Source organism: Protopterus annectens, chromosome 4.part0, assembly GCF_019279795.1.
Source record: "Protopterus annectens isolate FY-2018-M chromosome 4.part0, PAN1.0, whole genome shotgun sequence".
In the NCBI taxonomy this organism is placed as follows: domain Eukaryota; kingdom Metazoa; phylum Chordata; order Ceratodontiformes; family Protopteridae; genus Protopterus; species Protopterus annectens.
This window is the reverse complement of record NC_056733.1, coordinates 1,139,296,072-1,139,317,810: the sequence shown is the minus strand read 5'-3', so window position 1 is coordinate 1,139,317,810 and position 21,739 is coordinate 1,139,296,072. Positions and strand designations below refer to the sequence as shown.

General features: G+C 40.4%; 1 protein-coding gene across 4 annotated transcripts in view; it reads right to left on the bottom strand.

The window, feature by feature from the left end:
• Nucleotides 1-21,739, bottom strand: part of SH3PXD2B (SH3 and PX domains 2B) — a 1,471,413-nt gene that overhangs the window by 682,680 nt on the left and 766,994 nt on the right. For all 4 annotated transcript variants that reach the window (XM_044069105.1, XM_044069106.1, XM_044069107.1 and 1 more), the window contains exon 4: nt 18,060-18,136. In XM_044069105.1, the coding sequence (XP_043925040.1) occupies nt 18,060-18,136 (77 nt within the window). The remainder of the gene's footprint in view (nt 1-18,059; nt 18,137-21,739) is intronic.

The following is a 21,739-nucleotide window of genomic DNA, read 5'->3' as shown; positions in this document are numbered from 1 at the left end:
TAACAAATAGCAATGTTATCTGGAGGTCCTTGGCCAAAAGAAGGGTTGGAATTGAAAAAGCCTCCAAGGCAAAAGTGATTGAAAATGTTTTCAGATATGCCACTTAACAACATTGCAATCCATCAGGACTTGAATAAAGATGCCACTGAATTTGTTACTGGTGTGGTTCTTTGTCACATGATCTTATGCAGAATACAGTTTATACCTACGCCATAGATCTAAGGGACAGAATTCAGAGCATCATCCTTTTTGTTTTTTAATTCCACAGCTTTACAGGCCTATAGGTTGAATATACAACAAGGTGCTCATGCTATCTTTGGATTTTTGCTTTTACCCTGAACTCTAACTACTTCTCTCTGGTCTAACTATAGGATCAGTTTTCATGGGGATGTTGTCAATGAGGTAATTACAAAGAGTCACGCTTGCTGAAGCATACAATTATACATTTCTTAACATTTAGTTTCAGTTCATGGTTTTGGTAACCAGATATTTGTTTGGGACAGGTCCTTTTGCAGGGAGTTTATGATGGCACCATGTTTGCAATCATCTGCAAATGTGATCAGCTACAATTCCTTAACAATAGCTTTGACTTCTAAGAAGTAGACTTCAAAGAGAAGTCGCCCAAGAACTGAACCCTGGGAAACTTGTTTTGGGAGGTAGAGTCGTTCAGCCTGACTTCCTCTGTTCTATTTGTGAGCCACTTTGCTATCCAGTGCACTACATAGGGGGGTTAATATTTAACTGAAAGAGTTTATCTAGGACACCAGAGTGTGAGATGGTGTTGAATCACTTTGCAAGTTAAAGATATGCAGTCTACACTGAACTATCTTCATCTACTACCACTATTACCTTTTCGAAGAAGCCAGCCAGGTTAAGTAGACAGGATCTGCTCTTGACAAATCTAAACTGGGTTGGTTTTAGAGTCTGTAGGTCACCTGCATCTGCACGTATTAGTTCCATAATCATCCTTTCCATCTCCTTACAGATGAGGCTGGTCAGGTTTAGTGGTCTGTAATTACCTGGGTCTGTTGTAGCCCACCTTTGGGCAAGGGAATGACTGTTGCTGTCCTCCATTTAACCAGTACAAAGCTTGTTTTAAGGCTAATGTTGAACAGCCTATGCAGGAGCTGTAAAATGTATACTTCAGGATAGCCGTAGGCAGCCTGGTATGTTATCTGGCCCCACACATGTAGAATTCTTGGCCTTACAGAGTTCCTAGAGAACGTGTTTTGGCAGATTTGAGGAGGGAGGTAGATGAGGATATTTGATCCGAGAATACTGGAAGGGAGAAAGGAGTGAAACTGGAGATGAATTTGTCTGCCAGTACATTGGGTATGTCCTCTGAATGTTAGTATGTGACATAATTTTATTCACAGCTCTTTGCAGTGATGGGAATTGTTTCTGAGATTTCTAACAGTTAAAGAAGTCTGTGTGTTTACATTTCAGCTGGGGGGGAGCATTTCTAATTCATACCTGGCTTTAGTTGATTTGACCAAGATATGGAGTTCCTCCTTTAGTTTTAGCAAGTGTGACTGACTGCTTGACAGTTGGATGTACTTTTGCATGCAATGTGTTTTTCTTGTATTATAGAGCCTGTTTACACTAGAATTCTACCACATGGGCTTATTTTTGAATTTTACATTGTATTTATTTCTGAGGGGGACACAGTACTGGGACTGTCAGGGTGGAAGGGGCTTTTGAATTTAGTAAGACTACAACATAATTTTATTAGATACGCCTTTGCATAGCCTCTGAATACTGACTTATTGGAGGATGCTTCTGGCTTCAGTCTTAAAGTGAATGTGACTGACTTGTAGTCCAATTTGACCAGGGAGGAGGTTACAATAAGAAGGTTATAGATTTGCCCCATACTGGAAAGGAAAAAGCCCATGATTTTATCTCCCCTGGTTGGGGTGTAGATTAACTGGTTCAGGGAGGTTTTATTTATGAAGTCCAGAAATATCTGGGCATGCATGTTTGAGGAAGTACAAGTCTCACAGTTAATGATAAGACAGTAAAAATCTTCTGTGTCTGACTTAATACATAAGGACTCCATACTGGTTAGGTAGGAGGTATGGGATGAGGAGGATATAGAAGGAATCCTGTAGTTAGCTATGATGTACCAAAGAGTTTTGTTTGCAGTAAGTTGGATATGGAGGAGTTCCAAGTCATTATTTGTTTAATGTGGGGTTGTGAGAAGGGTAGTCTCTTGTTGTGGTTGCATGCTGCTTTCCAGAAAAGGAAATCTTTCCTTAAACAAGGTATCATTAGTATAAGAGTTTCCAGGTCTTGAGAGTGCTGACACCAAAGGCTTTTTAGGTACCATTGTAGTTTCCTCATATGCAGCCTGGCATATGGAATGAGTAGAATGCAGGAGGCCATGAACCCTAGAGCTTGCAGGATTTTCCTTGCAGATAACTGGGGTCTGGTGGCTAGTTGACAGAAGTAGGTTGTCAGGTTGGTTTGTTTTTCTCGTGTAAGGAATGCCATCTGGGATGCAGTGTCCAGGCTTGCACCCAGGAATACAATTTTTTGTGTGGGTACTGGTTTGGATTTCTTTTCGCTGATAGTATACCCCAGGGAGGTCAGTAGGTCCTTCACAAAGGTCAGGTGCTTTAGCAGCTTTTCCTGACTGTCTGCCTGAATCAGGCAGTCATCTAAGTATGGGTAAATTTGAATATTTCTTTGTCTGCAAAAAGTAATGGTGGGAGCCAGGCATTTTGTGAAAACTCTGGGTGCACTGGACAAGCCAAAGTGCAGTGGTCTTGCCCTGAAAAGGAGATATTTCCTGCAAGATTCACTGACTGGAATGTGTGGGTAGGCTTCTTTTAGGTCTACGGTAGCTAACCAAGCATCCTTGGAGAGCATAGGTAGAAGTTGCTGGAGGGTGAGCATTTTGAATTTTGGTATCACCAGGAAAGTGTTTATAATGGATAGATCGAGGATGGGGTGCCAGGTGCCCTCTTTTCTGGGTACCAAGAAGAGTCTGGAGTAGAATGTGGAAATAAAATTTGTATCCCTGGGACACTGTTTTGAGGACCCAGCAGTCCCTGGTAATGCCGGCCTCCTTTTTGACTGAGGGTAGTCCTGACATTCACATTGGAAATGTTTCCTTAAGATATGTAGGGTTTCCCCAAAGGAAAAGTCCTCAGGTGGAGAGACTGAAGGGAAGGATTCCTCTGCATCAGAATCCTCATAAGCTGAGAGGGTTTGCATACCTTCATAATAAGATGCAACATAGTCATTGGACTCCTGTTCAGATAAAACTACTGGGGGCAAATCTTTTTTTCTTTTGGAAGGGGTAGCCTGGCTTCCCCTGACAAGCATTATAAGGTCTTCCGCCATTTTAAGCATCTGAGACTGAGGCAAGGAAGCAGGTGCCTGAGATTGGGTCATCAGTTTCTTGGGTGTGGTTCTTACCCTGGGCCTTTAAAACTCGGTAGTTTTCAAAAGAATGGTAGACGCGAAAGAAGTCAGTCTGTGTAGAGAATTGGTAGTGTGAAATACTCCTCAGAAGCCGGTGGTGCCTGCTCAATGGCTCCAGACCAATCCAAGGTAGATAGATCCACAGGATCCTTAGTCAATGAAGAGTCTCGCTGCATACCAGACTCCGAAAGGGTCTTGGTAGTGGCCTGCAAATCCACAAAAGCAGGCATCAGCAGCTGCGAAAGCGCCACACTGAGGACCGGAGAACTGACGACTTGCTTAATGGAAGCGTCGTCAGCAGTTTTGGACCTGTGTGGTCTGTCTCTGTCTTTATTTTTAAGTTATTTCAGAAGATCTGCTGTCGGATGGCTTACCAAAGCCATATCGGAATTCAAGGACTGAGAGCGAAAATATCTAGCTACAATAAGGGCCGATGATGTACAGTTCTTGTGTTGAACAGAGCACAAAAGCGACAGCGGGGGACATTGTGGTCTGGGCCTAAGCAAGTGATGCAGTAGGAATGAAAATCTCAGTGTGGTATTTGCTTTCCGCAGGCGAGACAATTGTTAACTTTTTCTGACATCTGTTAGAGCAAGAAAAAGGGATCCCCAACAGGGTACTTAGCTTTGGAATACTTCAACTTCAATTTTGGAAATGAAAAACTCAGGTAGCGGCCAACCGGCACTCATGCAAACTGCTTCTGCTTCGGGCTCCTCAACAAGAAAGACTGATGTAATGGCATAATAACACTGACAACCTGACGTCAGTCCAGGAGCAACAGCAACTGACCCAGAAATACTAAGACTCTGGTATTTGGGCAGACTGAGGGCTACCCCGGCAGGGACTGCCTATATGTGATGACTGCAACAGTGAAACACGAAGAACATCTGCTGTATTAACCTGGACTTCTGAGAAGTAGATGCCAAACAGGAAAGGACCCAGGACTGAGCCTTATGGTACTCCACTTGTCACTGGTCTGAAGTTGGATTTGGAGTCGTCTACTTTCACTGTGTGGGTTCTGTCAGTGAGCCACTTGACTCCCCATCTCGTGACTTAGGGATTTATGCCCAGTCTATGAGTTTATCTATAATTCCAGAGTGGGGGATGATGTTGAAAGCCTTGGCGAGGTCAAGATAAGCTGTGTGCACGACCTTACCCTCGTCCATGGCTCTGGTATTACTGCTTCAAAGAAGTCAGTCAGGTTTAGGAGACGTGACCTACCTTTTACAAACCCAAACTGAGTGGGGTCCAGAATTTGGAGGTTACCTATATCCTTGTTTTATAAGCTCCAAGATTATACATTCCATGGCCTTGCAGACCAGGCTCATCAGGATAATGGGGTGGTAGTTCCCGGGGTCCATGGTGGTGCCCGCTGTGGTGTGGGATAACTGTTGCTGTGCGAGATTCAGCAGGCACAAAGCCTGAAGTGAGGCTATGGTTGAACATGGTACTTAGGTGGGATGTCAGTTCGTTCTGTAGTTCGTGTAGAACACAGCCTGGGATGTTGTCAGGTCCCATGGATGCTGTGTTCTTGGCTTTGTAGAGTGTGGTCTTTACTTGTGCATCCGTGATTACAGGGGCTTTGCATTCTTCCGGTATAGTGATGGGCATACCTCTCAACCTGGAAACATCAAAAATCTGGATAAGGCTCATGAAAAATAGGTACAAATATGTACAGTGATTAACGTAAAATTTGCATACATAATTACGTAACCCCGCCCACTCAAATTAATTGCAGGATACCAACTTTGAAACGCAAACTGAAGGACAACCAAAATATGGCATCAAAGTCCCCCTGCAGCCATTCCAATGTCCCATTACTTGGCTATATCACCCCATTTACCATAAACACTAATGTGTGCATACTGCTTTACTTCTAAAATGATTATTTGGATTTTATTTTTCCATTTTACAGCATAATGCACAAACACTAATAGACATCTGCTAAACAAAGCAATACTATCTTGCAGTGAAAATAGACTTGGCCTTAAAACTTCTCTGCCCTTGAAACCCACATTCATTGAAACAGCACTGAAACTCACACCACATCCAAAGAAAATGCATCTGGCCAATGGTGGATAAATATTACCTTTGGGCTGTTTTAAAATCATAGGCCCCTTGCACACAAAACAAGAAACATACATGCATTATTTGATACACCTTCCTGACTTTATTAAATTATATTCCTTGTATAATGCAGCACACTTCTTAGACTTAAGTTAGAGCACATTTTAAATTTATTGTTTGAACATTTTTCCAGTAGGCAATGAAACAAAATGCTGGAACCAATAATGACAAAACTCCAGACACAAATCGTATTTTAAACTTATTGTTTGAACATTTTTTCCAGTAGGCATTAGGCAATGAAACAAAATGCATGAACCAATAATGACAAAACTGCCCAGTTCAGAACATTTTCATCATAAAAGTCTACTTTCACACACGCAATATATATATATATATATATATATATATATATATATATATATATATATATATATATATATATATATATATAAAACATATATAGATAGATAGAATGACTGTAGTGTAAGTCACAGGCATCTTGCACAGCTTCTTGTACTTATTTTCAATTTCAGTTTTTTTTTTTTTTGGGGGGCAAAAGAAAAAAAACAGGGACACATTTTAAACATTGCTTGCATAATTTTGGAAAGTTGCTAGAATAAAATGTTGTGTGACCACCATTCATTTCACTACCAAAGACTTGAACCCAGGACCCTGTGCACTACAGTCACATACCACTATGCCAAATCAGCAGCTTCCTGAAAGATATGAAGACTGAAACTTAAATGGCTATCATTTTAGTGAATTCAGTTCTCACTTCTCACCATAGCTCTCAACCTCTTAGCATAAAAAACCTGGACAAAGCCAATAATGGGGGAATAAAGCCCCAAAACAGGGACACTGCTAGAATAAAAGTTTTTGTGTTACCAGTTATTTTCTGAAGAATATGAAGGCTGAAATTCAAATACCTGTCAATATTTAATGAATTCAATCCTTTAGTGATTTGCCACAAAAATCCTGAAAACCAAACTATGAGGCATACATTCACAAGTGGTGGTGGCTAGGGACTTTAGGCTCTTTTACCTGTACCCAAGGTACAGGGTTTGACCCTGAGTACCTCTAGCCACCAGGTGTATTCACTTGGGGGCACACACACATGCATACACACACACACACACCTTAAATCAGTAGATACCTTAAAAGCACACACACACACCTAGCTTAAAACAGTAGATACATTAAAAGCACACACACCTTGCTTAAAACAGTAGATACCTTAAAAGCACATACACATAGCTTAAAACAGTAGTTGTTGTGTCTTTCGGCTTTTCCCGGTTAGGGGTCGCCACAGCGGAACTCCAGTCCGCTAATGATTGGTAGTTGATTTTTATGTGCCGAGTTACCAGCCCTGACACACAACCTTCAGCGAAGGTACGCCCATTCACGCATATCTCCACGCAGAAGATGCTTTAGCTGAGAATCGAACCAGACAGTGTCTTACTGTGAGGCGACAACGCTACCGCAGCACCACCACCGCAGCTACCTAGCTTAAAACAGTAGATACCTTAAAAGCACACACACCTAGCTTAAAACAGTAGATACCTTAAAAGCAGACTCCGTCCATCCGTGCAGCTGAATAACAAGGCCAGAAAATGCATTCACAGAAATAAGCAGTACCAGAAGAAAAGGAACTCTAACTCCATTCATTCATGGCAGGAAAGGAAAGCTCCTTCAGTGTGGCACTCGCATCGCATATTTGCTAGTGGGGAAAGAAATAAGCAGTACCTGCTTCAGTGTGCTCGCAGATTTTCAAACAGCCAGCCAGCCGGGAAAGCCCTTGAGCTCAATTCAGACAGGCTGACGGATATGACGTCATCGTACACATGATGACATCAGCTCAAAAAGCACGAAAAAAAATTTAAACCTGAAAAAAATTGGAAATGAAGGGGTGCCACTCAAGAATCGTGGAACCCCATTATTTGGACCCCAAAGCTCAGTAAAAACAGAGTAATTCAGTACGGTTGGGAGGTATGGTGAGGGGCCCTTTGGGGGTAAAGTTTGCACTGAACCTATCTTCCAGGATGTTGGCAATATCAGTTGGTTCTGTATATCTAGTGCCATTGTGCTGTAGCTCAGAGCAGATATCTGAGTGTCGCCATTGAGATTCTTGACATAGCTGTAGAATGCTTTGTGGCTGTCTTTAGAATCAGTGGTGGATTTTATTTTCATAACTAGCTTTGAAGGATTTTATGAGGGATCTCAGCTTCTTACTGAGGCTGACCAGGGAGTTCCTGCAATCAGGGGATTTTACTCTTTTTTGCAACAGCTTCTTCCTTCTGTTGTAGAGTTTGTTTATGGCAAGGGACTACCAGATTGGTTTCCTTTTTTTGGAGGATAGCGTCTTGGTTCTGTTGGGGATGGCATGATCCATGCACTCGTGTATGTGCTTATTACAGTGCATTTGTGCAAGCTTCAGCAGTCGTAAATCTATTTTCCATCTGCATGGGTGTCGTGAGGTTTGCCACTTCTGTCTTAAGAAGCATGAAGTTGGCTTTGGAGTCATTTTTGACAGTGGTTTCCTTAATGGGTGGTGAGGGTGGGATATGGATGTCTAGGGTGATTAGCTTGTGGTCGGATCTGACCAGCGAGGAGTTGGCCTCTGGAGTGGAACAACAGTTACCCATATTGGTAATGACCAGGTCCAGGATATAGCTGCCCCTGGTGGAGGTATGGACAAGCTTATCCAGGTCATTGGAATTTATGAATTCCAGAAAGCGTTGAGCAAATGAGTTAGTACACATTCCCAGTTGATGATGGGGTAGTTGAAATCACCTATTATTAGGGTACTGGGCTATTCCTTAATATTACCCAGTATATCAAGAAAAGTGGAGTGGGCATCCTGGAGCATGGCAGGGGATCTGTAACAAGCTACAACCTGGAATGCAGTCTTACCCAGTGTTAGTTGCACTTGGATAATTTTGGATGCATTATGTTGAGCAACTAGCCTGGAGGTGTGGATATACTTAATGAATATGGACACACCTCTTCCTTTACTGTTTTGCTCCAGGTTAGGTGGCTGAAAGGTGTGGTATGAGTTACACCCTGGTAATGCAGGGGTGCTCTCTGGAGCCTTGAACCAGATTCTCCGTCACTGCACAGATGTCAATGTTCTCCATTTTATGGAGTGCCTCGAGTGAGTGCATTTTGAGGTTTAGACTTTTAGCATCAAGTAGCATTAACCTCAGACTTTGCTTGCTTACACCTCCTACAATGGTGAGTTTGTCATTTGAACCTTGCCTAAAAAAGGCACTATAGGGGTTGGCAAGAGCCTTAGCCAGTATCCAGAATCCCAGGGGCGACAGGTCCAGGCTATCTCTGGCAAAGCATCGTGGTCTGTAAATCATGTCATTCCAGGCAAACAGATACTGGATCCCCTTAGAATGACACAAGAAGCTTATCCAATTGTAGAAGTCAATCATTTTCTCCTTGTACTGTGGTATAATTCTGGGTGATGGTAGGATGCTGCTCAGGGCTAGGGTCATACCTGCCATGGCTACATGATACAAGAGCACCTCCATGTCTCTTTTCATGTAGTCCAGGGAGGTACATCTCAGGTCTTTCACACCAACATGGACAATGACAGAGTCATATTTGTACTCATTGTGGAGTGACCTGAGTGCTTGTGTTATGTACAAAAAAGGGGGTGAACTTCTAAAACAGACTCCTTTATTCAAATTTTGGTAAGCGCTTTCACTGACAATAATACGCCAGAACTGGAGTGGCAGATCCGTACTATGGCATACATTTCCCCTGGGATAAACGAGTATGTGTCTATAAAATGCCTTCTTAAAATAAAAGCACTAAATAGATAAAAGTTAGTAACTTATACATGAGTTGCATTGGGTGAGTACAGAGATATATATAAATATAATTTATAATTTATCACCTAAAAGTATTATAGGATTTCTATACTAAACAATTTTATAAGACAATTTAAAAAAAAAATAAATTTTTTTTTTTTATTTAATAAAATTAGCCTGTTAGTAAGTCTTGGTTCAGCAGTTGAAAAAGTGCGTTAAAAAAAGTGGTTAGAAAAAGTGTTTTATAAAAAAAGTCTTTAAGTAGAGTTTTAAAAAAGCTCATTACATGGTTTATTAGCATGTAATTAATTAATTGATTGAAATGACGTTCTTTACTGGATCCATTTAAAAGCCAAGTTTGAAAATTTAATTGTATTTTTAATGCTTCATTGGTCTGAGGAAGCTGGCGTATTATTGTCAGTGAAAGCGCTTACCAAAATTTGAATAAAGGAGTCTGTTTTAGAAGTTCGCCCCCTTTTTTGTTCTTTATCAGTTTGTGTTTTTGTTCGTGCTTGCGTTATGTGGCGGATCCTGGCAGCCGACAGGCAGCTGACAGTAACTTTCTCCTTGTTTAGCCTGGTGAGTGGGACATCAGTGTGCCTGACTATAGAGTCACCTATGACTAGTGTGTTGGGTACGTTGTTTTGCTTTATGGGCTGTGGTTGAGTGGGCACACTGATTATGTGGGCTGTGTGTCATTTGGGTAGTGTTGGGGTGTGGTGGTTGCTTGCGTTTCAGATTTGGAGGTTTCTGTTGTTTGGGCAGATTTTTGAAAGCCTCCATGAATGTAGGTGTGTGTTTTGTATTACTATGTGTGGGTTTAGGTGGTGTAGGTTTTGATGGACTATGTGTTGAGTGTGGCGTGGTACAGGTGTTTACATTCTCCTCTTGACTGTCTAGTACAGTCTTAGCTGGAGAGAACTTGGCTTTCAGTTTTTCTATATAAGTGCCTCTCTCACAGGTTATAGTGCTGGGTGGTAGGAGGACAGGGTTGTCAGTGTACATGAGGCAATTTCTGCAGTGCCCCAAGATGCCCAGATTCATCAGGTGGACAGGGGAAAATACCAGGAGCTAACCCTTAGACTTGCCTCGACAGGTGCTTATTAATTTAAGTACTAAAAACTGTTTTCCTCCTAACAAGTGAGGAAAGTTGAGTGCTGTAGTAATTTGTAGATTATGTAGTGCTTGCAATGAGTTTTGAACAAGTGCTGAGCACAAGGAAACAGTTTTGAGTACTAAAACTAGAAAACTGGCTAGTTCTAAGAGAAAATTAGAAGAGCAGACTTTCTGGCACCGGAAATAGTTTAACCCTAGTTAAACGGTGCAAAACCGCACAAACACGAGTTTTTAAACAGAAAGATGATAGGGAAAGAAATACCCCAAAATGACAAATAAAACTACAGATTCTGAGCTGAAATTAATCCTCCAGCGACAGATAGGCTGCTCAAAGCTCACCACTCTCACTGATGAACAGAGAAGCTTCCTTCTATCTTAGTAAGGTCTGGGCAACACAGAAACTACAAAATAGCCCATAATTCAGTAAAATCTGAAAAATGGACTCTACTGGTTATAGAAAGGCGGGAAATGAGTAGACAGAGGATTTTTGGGGGGTTTTTGTTTTTTCAAAAATAAAAACAGATACAGTAAAACAAACACTTTTAAAGCAGAAAAATGGTTATTGCACTTGAGTATGTAGGGCTCAACAGTTCAATAGTTGAAAAACACTTAAAATGATCAGTTAAAGTGCAAACAGTATCAGAATTCAAAAAACAGTTCAAGAAAGTTGCAAAGTTAATAAAAAACGCTCAGAATAGTGTGGCTAGCAAAAATAAGCAATAAAAAGCAAAACAGAGGTACTTAATCCACTTAAAGTCTCCACTCAAATGTTGACCATGCAGTTCATTATTGTACGTTATGCCTTACCTGTATACAAGTTCTTAACCTCATCATTGTTAAAAGGAAGGCCATTATCAGACTTTTATAGTTTATGGCATTTAAACCACTGCAAAGACATTGCTTGTAGCTCGGATCATCACAAGGGATACTGCACCTGTATAGGTTCCACAGCTTGGTTTCTTAAACATTCACCTCTGTTTCATCAACAAGCAATTGCTCCCATGTACTGGTCCATATAAATCTTTGGTAACACACTCCAGACATCTGCGGAGGCACACACTTGTTTTACTGGGTGTTACTCTGGCAGATGGATGTTTCTGTCTCTTTTTTTTTTTTTTTTTCCTTCTCAGTTTGAAATCATTATGTTAAACATTCTTCTAAGGGTTTACACTACCTTCTGATGCTGCATCATGCCTCTCTCCTTTCTCCCTTGTAATACTTGTAAATTTAAATATCCTTCATAGATAACATGGATTTCCTGTTCTTTATAATACATGGAAAATGATTCCTGCCATGTGGTTATTTCCATTTGATGTTGCTTCAAAAGAAATCCTTATGGGGAGAGGCACTACCAAGTCAATACACAGGTTTTACTTTATAAGCAGTACACATATTTTAGAATATGCTCTCTGCTGCTTTGGCTGTGGGCTTAACTTTCTGTACATCACGTATACATTTTTAAACGGTACAAAAAGTATCAACATTTTCACTTCTAAGTTTATTACCTTTTCTCTTAATTCTGGTCCTGAATTACTTTTATTCTCACTGAATATGTATCTTTCACTCTGTGATTATGTAGCTATGCCAGGAGAAGTAGGGCAGTGGATGACCAACATATGCTGGCACAGCTAGCTGGAATTTAGTAAAGAACTATGTGTTACTTGAATATCATACTGATTTGTACAGGTGCTTGTGTTGAAAATGTGTTTGTAAAGTTGCTTGTATCAAAATATTGTATCTTACAGTTCTCAGTGCAGCCAGAGACAAAAAGTCTGTACTAGAAAGTTTCCTGTATTGTCACTGGGGTGAACCAACTGCTACTCCAGAAGGGTGGAGGTTTGAAATTGTTTTATGACTTCTATGAGCTGCAGCAGATCTTAGCAAGGGTGTGTGTGTGTGTGTGTGTGTGTGTGTGTGTGTGTGTTATTAACACACAGGTGCTAAATCCTGGCAGTTTTTAGCAATAGGGGGGGTTGCATGGGAAGTAGAGGTCAGACCAGATGTATGTGATGTCATTCTGTAATCCATCACTAAAAATAATGTTTAATACTAGGTGAGACTGAAGTCTCAGAGCACTCTGCTTTTGTAACCTGACAAAGAAGGATCTCTCACCTACTTCATCTTGCCTTTCTCTAGTAAGTAAACCAGGCAATAATAATTCTTTAGATCAGTCAGGAAAATATAGAGAGATTAGTTAAGTATTGCTTTTTCTGTAACAGTGTGAATCTGTCCACCTATGTTATTTTTGTTATTTTTAATATTTGTTGTGACTGAAACTCCAGTGTTTATTGTAAATAGATATTTAGTATTTTCATGTTTTTTCTGATTTATTATTAAATATATTTAAACCTTTCATTGTGCCTGGTGGTCTAGAGAATATTTTAATATCTGAGAGTACTTGTATATATCTGGTGACAGCTCTGACCACTCCTTAAAGCCTTATAGCATTGGCCAAACACTATCATTTGTATTAATATTAATTTCACTCAGTATAATTGGGTACCCTTGTAAGAGCCTTAGAGTAGCTGGCTTTGGGGTGTCTGCTGGCAGTGTAACTACCTTATAGTATGGGCAGAAGGGGGCATAACTATAGGTATAGGTTTGTGTCTCTGTCAAACTTACCTCTGTATAGCCTGTCATTGCCTGATATTTACATGCTTTTACAAAATGGTTTAAACTTTGCACACTCTTCTTCTTTACCTGTCAAAAAATGTCCTCCACAATAACTACAAAAAGGCCTGTTACTCTCCCTCTTGTCAGCTGCATTTATATGCATAGCTGTTAATTCACTGTATTTTTTTATCTGCATCCACATTTACCTCTTTTGCATTGCCTGCTGTGTTAATGCCTTTTTTAAAACCTTGTTTTCTTAAGCTGTATCTCTGACAGTTTTTGTAAACTTGCAAAAGGATTTTCTCTTCTGTCAGGCACATTGAATTACTTCCTCCTCAGTTCCTGGGCTGTATGCCAAAGTTATTTGCATTTTATTTTTTAGTGCATGTCTGTGAATTTGCAGTTCCTTGCTATGATCTTTAACTTGCATTGTGTAAGTGGGGTGTCTTTTTCCTCATGAACAGTGCACTAATCTGGATTTTGCCTTGGTTCAAAATGGCTGCCTAACTTCCTTTCAGTTTTCACACCCATCATAAAAGCCTGAGGCTTCAAGTATCTATTAAACCTCATCCCTTGCCATAGGTAACAGCACAGTTTTCAAACTTTCATTTTTGATTACACTGAGAGCAGGGGCTTTCATCAATTCCTCATTGACACCTTGTTGTACACCTCATGGTTGCATCCAAATATTAGCAGGCTGGGTATGTCTAAAGATATTTTCTTTTAACTGTTCTTTCTTTAATCTGAGACTAGCTACCTTTATCTTTGCATTAAGGACTGTCCAAGTGTGTTGGCTACAAATATGCTGTTTGAGCCTTCCCTTACATACTGCTTAATTTTAACTAAAAGATTACTGAACTGAAATTGTACCTGTAGTTTTACAACTGCAAACTTCTTGTCAACAAATAGTATCACCTTTAAAATAACAAAACAGACTTTATACACATATGATGCTTTTTAAAACATTTTATGCATCCAATACTCATTGCTAGTTTAATGTTATCATGTGTAGAACAGTAGTTTATAACTCCTGACAAGCTGGAACAATACTCCTTTATTGCGCACAGAAGTATCACACAGTAAACCTGTGGCAGGGTCGCCACTTTAAAATACAGGCTTTCTAAATATAACATAATGTACTTGTCATCACAGATGATTGAGAAACTTGCTGTTTGGAGATGCTGCCACAGATATGTGTGACGAACCATACTGTGTGAAAAGCCAAAATGTACACATTGGAATCTTTCATTTTTTTTAACTGGCTCCCCACCTAAGCACCATGTTCAATCATAGTCTCACATCAGGGTTTGTGCCCACTGAATGGCGCACAGCAACAGTTATCCCACTCCACAAAGGGGGAGCCACCATTGATCCTGGGAACTATCGCCCTATTAGCCTGATGAGCCTGGTCTGTAAGGCCAACAAATGTATCATCATGGAACTCATAAACAAAGACATTGGTAACCTCCAAACTCTGGACCCCACCCAATTCGGGTTTGTGAAAGGTAGATCATGCCTCCTGAACCTGATCGACTTCTTTGGGGCAGTCACCAAAGATGTAGATGAGGGTAAGGTTGTTCACACCGCCTATCTTGACCTCGCCAAGGCTTTCAACGCCATCCCCCAATCTGGAATTATAGCTAAACTCACTAAACTAGGTATAAATCCCTACATCACAAGATGGGTTGCCAATTGGCTCACTGACAGAACCCACACTGTAAAAGTTGCAAACTCCAAATCTGACATCAAAGCAGTGACAAGTGGAGTACCACAGGCTTCAGTCCTGGGACCTCTCCTGTTTATCTACTTCTCTGAAGTACAGGCTAACACAGAAGGCCTTTGGATAATGAAGTTCGCATATGACTGCAAACTAGGAGCCATAGTTGAGTCCCCAAATGAAGTGGACATCCTACAGAAGGGCCTCACTGAGACAGATGCCTGGTGTCAGAGCCGTGGCCTCAAGCTCAATGCCAAAAAGTGCATTGTCATCCCCTTTGGTAAAAACTCTGTACCCATGAACTACCACATAGGTGGCAGTCTACTTAATGCCGAATGTGTGATAAGAGACCTGTGGATCCAGGTGGACAGTAGTCTCTCCTTTGATAATCACATCGCCACAGTAGTCAGGAAATCCTTCTATGTGGCACACCTCATCACAAAAGGGTTCTCATCTAGGAAAAAAAAGAGGTCACTGTTCCCCTCTACTCAACACTCATTAGACTCATTATAGAGTATAATGCCCCTTTTGGAATGTACCTCACAAGACATCTGCAGCAGCTGGAAAGGCCACAGAAGTACCTCAAAAAGAGGATTACTGGCCTCAAACAGATGCCCTACATTGACAGTCTCAAAAAACTCCAGCTTTACTCCGTAGCATTTTGCCTACTCCAAGGTATCTGCCTAACATATAAAGCTATGTCAAACCCAGAGCTGTTGGACATGCTACATCTAAAGAAATCCCAATCCCTCCAAGTTGCACGCTCTAGGGACCTAAACCTTGTCACCACAATAAACAGGACATGCTGGAGGGATAGATTCCTGTCCCAGAGACTTCCCATACTCTGGAACAAGCTACCCATCTACGTCAAGCAAAGTTCCTCATTAGTACTCTTCAAGAAAAATCTTGATAAGTGGATGGGAAATAGGAAATGCACTGCAGGGATCATTTATGTGGCTCTGCTCAACAGGGGCACAGGAAAATAACTTTCTTGGTACAAAACATAGAAAGGAGCAACTAGAACCAGTGGGTCACCATACATATAATGGAGCTTATTCATAACTCACAGGGACTTCATTAAGTGCTTTACTTCCTGAAACTAGCCAACCCAAGCAGCATCTTGCATCTCATACAGCTGACCACTCATATTACTGCAAATCAGACAAATAAGACTGGCCTTTCACAGTGGGAGTAGGCCTTAAACAAGCAGCAGTATTCATGGGTTTGCCTGTGGAGAAAGGGGCAGGCACTGACTGGACCTCCATACCTTTAAGGGCAAGGCATAAGCTGGTTAGCTTTAACAGCATGAAAGAGGGCTTAAAATCAGCTCAGTGAGAGTAAAGGGGCATCAGTATAACCAGAGATACCTCATCCCATTATACTAATAGTCACAAGCATTAGCCACTAGAATGTGTAAGCCCCTTATGATAACTTTGTCTACAAAGAGCAGGATGCTGTGACATACATCATGTGGCCTGGAAATGAGACAAAAACCTGGGTTACGAAAGGATAACGAATACAAGCTTCACGGAGGAAATAAGAATAAAACAAAAAAAAAAAAGTTTTGTGTGGGGGCTGATCCTTCTCCTTGCCATCATGTGAGGACTTTTTTCCCCCATATCCCAGTTTCTATATATGCTATGTTTTATATATCACCTCCAAGGTCACATAAACTCAGACAATAGAACAGGAAAATTGTAATAACAAAACATGAGACAGAGAGAGAGAGAAAGAGAGAAAATGTACCCTTTCCTATTATCCAAGTTGTGCAAGAGAATTTCTGACAAAGCAAGCTCCCACATACTTAAGATGTCAACAGCATGCAAAACTGATATTCTGAGACACACAGTTTAAAATCATATGATAAATGCCCTGTACAAATGCCCTCCCAATGCCTCCCACTGGAGGAGTATCAAGCACAAGTCACTGGGAGAGGCTTCCAGGGTGGACCTTGGACACGTTACAAGAATTATATACTTCAGCTTGTCTGGGAGTGTCTAGGGATCCCAAAGGATAACCTGGAGGCTGCCATTCCACATAGAAAACTGAAGTCTATCCTGCTGAACTTGATATCACTATGACCATCACAAGCATATTTAGCCACAAGTCAACACTTTATCCTGCATGTAAAGGTTATTCACAAATATGGATATCACAGATGGTCATTCAGTTATTAGGAAGCTACATGTGGTGGTGGAGGGGTGACAATATTACTTCAGCATTCAAACAACATCAACATGTCCACACACAAAGCCAAGTCACTGGGACACAAGTTTCACAGCTGTCATAATCTACCTACCAGCATGAGTTATCTAACAAGACTCCAGCCCAACAACCTAGACACCAGGAAGAAAGAACTGAATGAGCAAATGAAGCTCAATGCCAGTCTTATGCCTTTCTATACATATTCCCAATACCCAAAAGGGAATAGTAGGTCTACTTCTTGAACAGAAAGAAGAGTCACTGAAAAAATCTAAATAAGCATTTTCAACAAAAAATAAGTAATATCAATTTGTGTCAGAAACAAAAAACAACATTTCAAAGTTTGTGAAATGGCATAAACTCTTGTAGATCAATTAAAACTTATCACATTGATTTTACTTTACACACAGTGCTAATGCATGCTATACAGCTATAAGTTTTACATACGTTGTGGCATAGTGGCTATTTAATACCTGATAGTTGCATATATAACTACTGTGCATGGTAGTGGAAACATATAACAATATAGATAATGTAGAATGCCTGAAAAGCTGTGGCTAAGAGATTGAAAGAAGTACCGAAATCCCATAACATTAGTAGTGTGTGCCTCTCATGGAGAGGGATTTTGTGGCCAACAATGGAGATGTTTTGGGGAACACTGACCAGAAGAAGCTGTGCAATGCCTGTGGAGCTTACCTCCGTATTTACCAGTCGCGTACCTAAAAACTTCCTGTGGATTTACCTGCAAGTACCAATAGCCTAATTCTGGATATGTGAGACAGCCTAATGAAAGCTGCAATACCCCAAACTGTTAGGAATTTTTTGTATTTCATTAAGTGACTTCAAAACTGGACTAACAAATGCAGAACCTGAAAGTAAGCAAACAGTGTCACTGCCTTTATGTTTCATTGAAGACAAATTTATTTTAGATCTTGTACGCCAAATAAACTACATTTAACTCACGTTACTGTTTACAGTGTGTGTGTGTGTGTGTGTGTGTGCATGTATGTACCCCTCACATAAAATGTAGTTTGTTAATAAACATACCCAGTCATGTTCTGGAATCTAAACCTAATGCAGCATATTTCTCATGTACTTACCTTGCAATACTCATCAATTGGTATTAGTCGCTTCACTGCAACATCTCTGATGTGACTTCTTCTGAAGAGGATTTTACCTACACAGAGGGACAGAAAAAAACACATGAAGATAACTGAGAAATTACTAAAAGCTTCCAGTTTTGCAGGCCATAACTAATCTTGAAGCCAAAGTTTCCAAAATGTTATTTTAACTATAGTTATCCCTGTGCCCACCCCCCAAAAGTGGATTAAGGTTGGTAATCCAACAAATTCTGAGGGAAAAAAGCAGAGATAATCATGTACTGGATCATTGCTACCAGTCTATCAATTATTTTAAATTGTTTTTACAGGGTGTATAACAATTCTATTTTTCACTTTTTAATGATGTTATCCATACACAGAACTGGGGAGACTTGACACGTATAACTTTTATTGCTATAGTGCTGTACAACACAATGATAGTCTATATATCCTTACAAATGTTTACTTATCCTGATCTACAGTTCAGATGTACAGCAGTCAGTCTTCTCAAAATGCAAGGACATGCAAGGCAGAAATGCATTAAATCCATGTTAAGGCACCCAGCTTACCTTCAAGTGTGTGTGTGTGTGTGTGTGTGTGTGTGTGTGTGTGTGTGTGTGTGTGTGTGTGTGTGTGTGTGTGTGTGTGTGTTTCTGAAATTATCTAAACATCATTAAGATCAAAAGTAAAATAACTGGCAGAAAAAAAAATCTATACTGGAAAACACTGACAAAGTTGAAGTTATTAAGAAATAAAAGTTTGATGTACCATTTTTTAGCCATTTTATTTTCTATTGTTCTCATAGTGCAGTATTTTGTTTTGGTTTCTGAAGTAAAGTTGAAGTTATACTAGGGGAGGTTTTATGGCCTTTCCCCACTGTTGTGAGACCTCGGAGTTGGTATATAAACTTAGCATGGGGGTTAGAGTCCAGCCCCCCCCCCCATGGGGGGGTGCAGTGGGTTTTGCCTCCCTGCAAAAACATTGAAACATTTGATATACTATAACCAGATATAAAACCATTGAAAAAAATCTAACAAAATCCAACCACCACAAGCCCCCCTGCATACCTTCTGCTAATTACAATACCACTGCCCTAGTACAAAGTCAAATTTGTCAGTGTTTTGTATTAAATATTATTCGGTTTAGATCTTTTTACTTTTAGTTCTAGACACTTTAGATATTTTACTGGTGATCTTAAGTTGTTTAGATCATTTCAGGTAAACCCAAATATAGATAAACAGACAGCCTTGTGGCGTAAAAGTCCCAACTATGGCCCAGGTGACTAGAGTTCGGTTAGCAGCATGGGTGCTTGATGGTGCTGGTAGAAAGGACAAGCATGCCTATCCTGGGGGAAGGATGTGGAATGACTGTGAGCATCTGCCTTTACAGATTCAGGCTAGCCAGGTCAGTGCGTGGTGGCATCACCATTTTTGGGCATGGGATAGGGTCATCACAGCAGCCACTCTTTATAGAGGTAAAGCCTTACGAAAGAAGCTACTAAATGATGTTTCGACAATGCCAATGTAATTTGAAACTTAGAACCTTCACAAACTAGCTTTAGCAGCTCTCTCCAGCCCTTCTTTACTAATCCAATTTTGTCAATGAAGGGAGCACTGGAGACCCTGTCTTATGGGTTATCTGGTCACACTGGATAAAAAGACGGTGAAGGGGAGGATCATCAGGGATTGCTGTACTGCAAGATGGATGTTCTGTTAATGGTGCAGTTATAGAAAGAAGTTAATAAAAAAGTACAATGGCTATAGTGTTTAATATAAAGTGATACCAACATTCTAATCTACTACAAAGTTAATCAGCACTAGATTGTACATGAAGGGATCAGTAGGATGCTGAAACCAGGTTACTTGTTCCTTACACATTCTACTATGAAATAATAAGTTGCTGAAGGAATACATTGTTACATCCACTAAAAAGTGTCAAGATTTTACAGAGACTGATAGTGCTGCTGACAAAGCTACTCAAAGAGGTTCATGAGTGGGATGAGAGTTTGGGGTGGGATCACACCCCACACAGACCCCATTGTTTCAGACTAGCTTCTCATTCGTACTGGGACATCTCCATAGGCAGTTAGACTTTAATATCTGTAGAAAAAAATGAAAGATGTTGCTTAACTGAAGAAACAAAGAAATTATGGCAAGGTCTTTCCATTCTAGTAAAGGCCTTTATCCGTGTAACTGGAAGAAACATATTGGAGTGACTGGGCCTCTTGAATGTATCGTGAAGAAAAATAGAGGTTAAAGTCACCCACTGTTTCAATCCATGGTGGTTCTCTCTACTTACACATTTCCAGAAGACAACAGTTTATGCCCACCTCACCTACACCACCCATTATCTTTTCCCGGACTGAGGTAATTTCATTCCCTACCTTTCTGCAATTCCCTGCTTCTGATATCTGTTCTCTTCTATAGTTATACAGCTACTAAAACATTAAATAACTACATAAGATCCTGATATACAAGAATATAAAGAATTCTACACTGCTCTTCAGTTTAAAGTAAGAACACATGCAACAAACGAATGACTCACAAGAGGAAAGTGAGTTTAGAAAATGTTGTTGGTACCACTTTAACTCCCTCATTTACCTAGTTACTGAGTCAACAAACATACCCATGACAACAGACATGCTGGCTGGTCTGGTATGACAATGGATACCCGATAGGTACTACTAAAAATATAACTTGATAAGTTTCATTGTTTTTATTGTTTATTTCTGACTTTCTCTCATAGTATTCAAGAAATATTTATCCACTTCTTGTGCTGCCTCAGGGATCTCTCCAGAGACTGTGGCAAGCCTCTTATTTACTTGTGCCTTTGTGCCCACCATCGCATCACCCTGGAACACCTACCACGTTGTGGTATCACACTGACTGGTACCTGAAGCTATGTTCATATGATACAGTACATAATCCTGTCATGGCATCATTTAGGCTGTACACTGACAACCCTCACCATCAAACCTCAGTGCAGTGGTTCGCACTCCCAATGACATTTCCCATCCTACTAAATGATGTAATGTGCTCGTTATCACATGATGTCTGCTGCATCTTTAAATATAACTTCAGTGGGAAATTTGTACCTGTGCCAGATGTTAGTCGGAAATCTGTTGGTATCAAATGCTTCCTAAAGACTAGTGGAACAGCTGCTCTTAACCTAACCAACCCAGAAAAACCTAGGTTAGTTCTTGAATATAGGTCACTTGTGGAACATAAACCTGTCTATGCCCACTGTGATGTCTTCTTGAATCAAAGGGGCTCAAACTAGATTAGTCTCATTGCAGTTTTGGTGCATTTATTATATATTTCTTTCAGTAATTCTTTGACCATCTACTTAGCTCATTTCAAGGTTACAAGGAAGTCACAGCATACCCTGGCCTGAGAGCAAGGCAGAAAAAAAACAAGTCCTATATGAAGCAGGATGCAGTTGACTAGTGCCTCGTGCAGTGGACTGCAGGATGTATACACACACAGAAAAAAATATCAAGAAAAGGTATGCACAATTACATTACTTCTAAAGCATTTCTTTGGGATGCAAAAGGAAACTGTAGCAAATGACAAAAATCTATTCAGACACACAGAAGACATACAGACAGAAGAAAAGGCACCATAGCCAGAAAAACTGACGAGCCAAGACTGGTGTGGAGGAATGGTAACTAATGTACCGCT